The 2792-nt window shown below is 63.4% G+C and overlaps 1 protein-coding gene across 1 annotated transcript in view; it reads left to right on the forward strand.

Moving 5' to 3' along the window:
• The first annotated feature begins 713 nt into the window (after nucleotides 1-713).
• The window catches only part of CHKB (choline kinase beta), a 39502-nt gene continuing 37423 nt past the window's right edge, over nucleotides 714-2792 (forward strand). Inside the window, exons 1-4 of the mRNA XM_017739379.1 lie at nucleotides 714-897; nucleotides 1270-1475; nucleotides 1559-1692; nucleotides 2724-2790. Coding sequence (XP_017594868.1) covers nucleotides 852-897; nucleotides 1270-1475; nucleotides 1559-1692; nucleotides 2724-2790 — 453 coding nt within the window. The 5' untranslated portion in view covers nucleotides 714-851. The remainder of the gene's footprint in view (nucleotides 898-1269; nucleotides 1476-1558; nucleotides 1693-2723; nucleotides 2791-2792) is intronic.

Genomic DNA, 2792 nt, shown 5'->3' on the forward strand with positions numbered 1-2792 from the left:
AACCCCAAGGGCACCCCAAGGGATCGGGGGTTTTCGGGTGCCTTCCCACTGGGGTGAAGGTGCTGGGTTTGGGGCCATCCTACAGGTGAGGGGGCAGGGACACCCCAGACCCGCCCCGAACCCACCCCAAACCCCATAACAACCCCAAGGGAACCCCAAGGGCACCCCAAGGGATCGGGGGTTTTCGGGTGCCTTCCCACTGGGGTGAAGGTGCTGGGTTTGGGGTGCTGGGGCCATCCTACAGGTGAGGGGACAGCGGTACCCCAAACCCCAAGGGCACCCCAAGGGATCGGGGGTTTTCGGGTGCCTTCCCACTGGGGTGAAGGTGCTGGGTTTGGGGCCATCCTACAGGTGAGGGGGCAGCGGCGCCCCAAACCCCATAAGAACCCCAAGGGAACCCCAAGGGAACCCCAAGGGATCGGGGGTTTTCGGGTGCCTTCCCACTGGGGTGGGGGGTGCCAGTTTTGGGATCCCAGGTTGGTGGTCCCAGTTTTGGGGTCCCGTTTTTGGGGTGCCGTTATTGGGATGCTGGGATTTGGGGGGGTTCCCGGTTTTGGGGTTGCCATTATTGGGATGCCGTTTTTGGGATGCCGGTTTTGGGGTGCTGGTGTCTGGGCGGGGTTGCCGTTTTTGGGGTTGCCATTTTTGGGGTTCCCATTTTTGGGGTGCCGTTTCTGGGATGCTGGTGTTTGGGCGGGGTTGCCGGTTTTGGGGTGCCGTTTTTGGGGTTGCCATTATTGGGATGCCGTTTTTGGGGTGCTGGTGTTTGGGCGGGGTTGCCGTTTTTGGGGTCCCGTTTTTGGGATGCTGGTATTTGGGGGCGTTGCCGGTTTTGGGGTGCCGTTTTCGGGATGCTGGTGTTTGGGGGTGTCCCGTTTTTGGGGTGCCGTTTTTGGGATGCTGGTGTTTGGGGGCAGTCCCGTTTTTGGGGTTGCCGGTTTTTGGGTGTCCCGTTTTTGGGGTGCTGGTACTTGGGGGCTTTGCCGTTTTTGGGGTTCCCGTTTTTGGGGTTCCCGTTTTTGGGGTGCCGTTTTGGGGATGCTGGTATTTGGGGGTGTCCCGTTTTTGGGGTGCCGTTTTTGGGGTGCTGGTGTTTGGGGGCAGCCCCGTTTGTGGGGTGCCGTTTTTGGGGTGCCCCTCTCCCCCATCCCTGCCCCCCAGGGCGTGGACTCGCTGGTGCTGGAGAGCGTCATGTTCGCCATCCTGGCCGAGCGCGCGCTGGGGCCGCGCCTCTTCGGGGTGTTCCCGCAGGGCCGCCTGGAGCAGTACATTGCCGTTTTTGGGGTGCTGGTGTTTGGGGGCAGCCCCGTTTGTGGGGTGCCGTTTTTGGGGTGCCCCTCTCCCCCATCCCTGCCCCCCAGGGCGTGGACTCGCTGGTGCTGGAGAGCGTCATGTTCGCCATCCTGGCCGAGCGCGCGCTGGGGCCGCGCCTCTTCGGGGTGTTCCCGCAGGGCCGCCTGGAGCAGTACATCCCGGTAGGATTTGGGATCCCCTGAGCCCGGGCCACCCCAAAAAACCGCCCCCCCGGGCACCCCAAAAGCTCCCCGTGTCCCCCCAGAGCCGGCGGCTGCGCACCGAGGACCTGCGGGACCCCAGCGTGTCCGGGGAGATCGCGGCCAAGATGTCGCGGTTCCACGGGATGGTGATGCCCTTCAACAAGGAGCCCAAGTGGCTTTTTGGGACCATGGAGCGGTGAGGGGACCCCAAATGCCACTGGGAGCAGGGAGTGGTGAGGGGGACCCCAAATCCCATTGGGAGAAGGGAGTGGGGGCCCCAAATCCCACTGGGAGCAGGGAGGGGACCCCAAATCCCATTGGGAGCAGGGAGTGGTGAGGGGAACCCCAAATCCCATTGGGAGCAGGGAGTGGGGGCCCCAAATCCCACTGGGAGCAGGGAGGGGACCCCAAATCCCACTGGGACCATGCAGCGGTGAGGGGACCCCAATCCCACTGGGAGCAGGGAGTGGTGAGGGAACCCCAAATCCCACTGGGAGCAGGGAGGGGAACCCCAAACCCCCCTGGGAGCAGGGAGTGGTGAGGGGCCCCCAAATCCCACTGGGAGCAGGGAGTGGTGAGGGAACCCCAAATCCCACTGGGAGCAGGGAGTGGGGACCCCAAAATCCATTGGGATCCATGAGTGGGGACCCTAAATCCCACTGGGACCATGGAATGGGGACCCCAAATCCTATTGGGACCATGGAGTGGGGACCCCAAATCCCACTGGGAGCAGTGAGGGGAACCCCAAATCCCAATGGGAGCATGGAGTGGGGACCCCAAATCCCACTGGGATCAGGGAGCAGGGATCCCAAATCCCACTGGGAGTAGGGAGTGGTGAGGGAGACCCCAATCCCACTGGGATCATTGAGTGGGGACCCCAAATCCCATTGTGACCATGGAGTGGGGACCCCAAATCCCACTGGGATCAGGGAGCAGGGATCCCAAATCCCACTGGGAGTAGGGAGTGGTGAGGGAGACCCCAATCCCATTGTGACCATGGAGTGGGGGTCCCAAATCCCATTGTTACCATGGAGTGGGAGCCCCAAATCCCATTGTGACCATGGAGTGGGGACCCCAAATCCCATCGGGATCCAGCACCCCGGCGGTTTCCCGGCTGCTTCCCACGGAAGGGGCCGCAGAGTGTCCCCTGGGTGGCCCTGGGGTGGGCAGGGTGGCTCTGTGGGGTCTGTGCCCACGCCGTGCCCACGCCGTGCCCGCTGTGCCCAGGTACCTGGAGCAGATCTCGGAGCTGACGTTCCCGGAGCAGGAGCGGCTGGAGAAGCAGGAGCAGCTCAG

This window comes from Corvus brachyrhynchos, unplaced genomic scaffold (assembly GCF_000691975.1).
Source record: "Corvus brachyrhynchos isolate BGI_N302 unplaced genomic scaffold, ASM69197v1 scaffold197, whole genome shotgun sequence".
Classification (NCBI taxonomy): Eukaryota; Metazoa; Chordata; class Aves; order Passeriformes; family Corvidae; genus Corvus; species Corvus brachyrhynchos.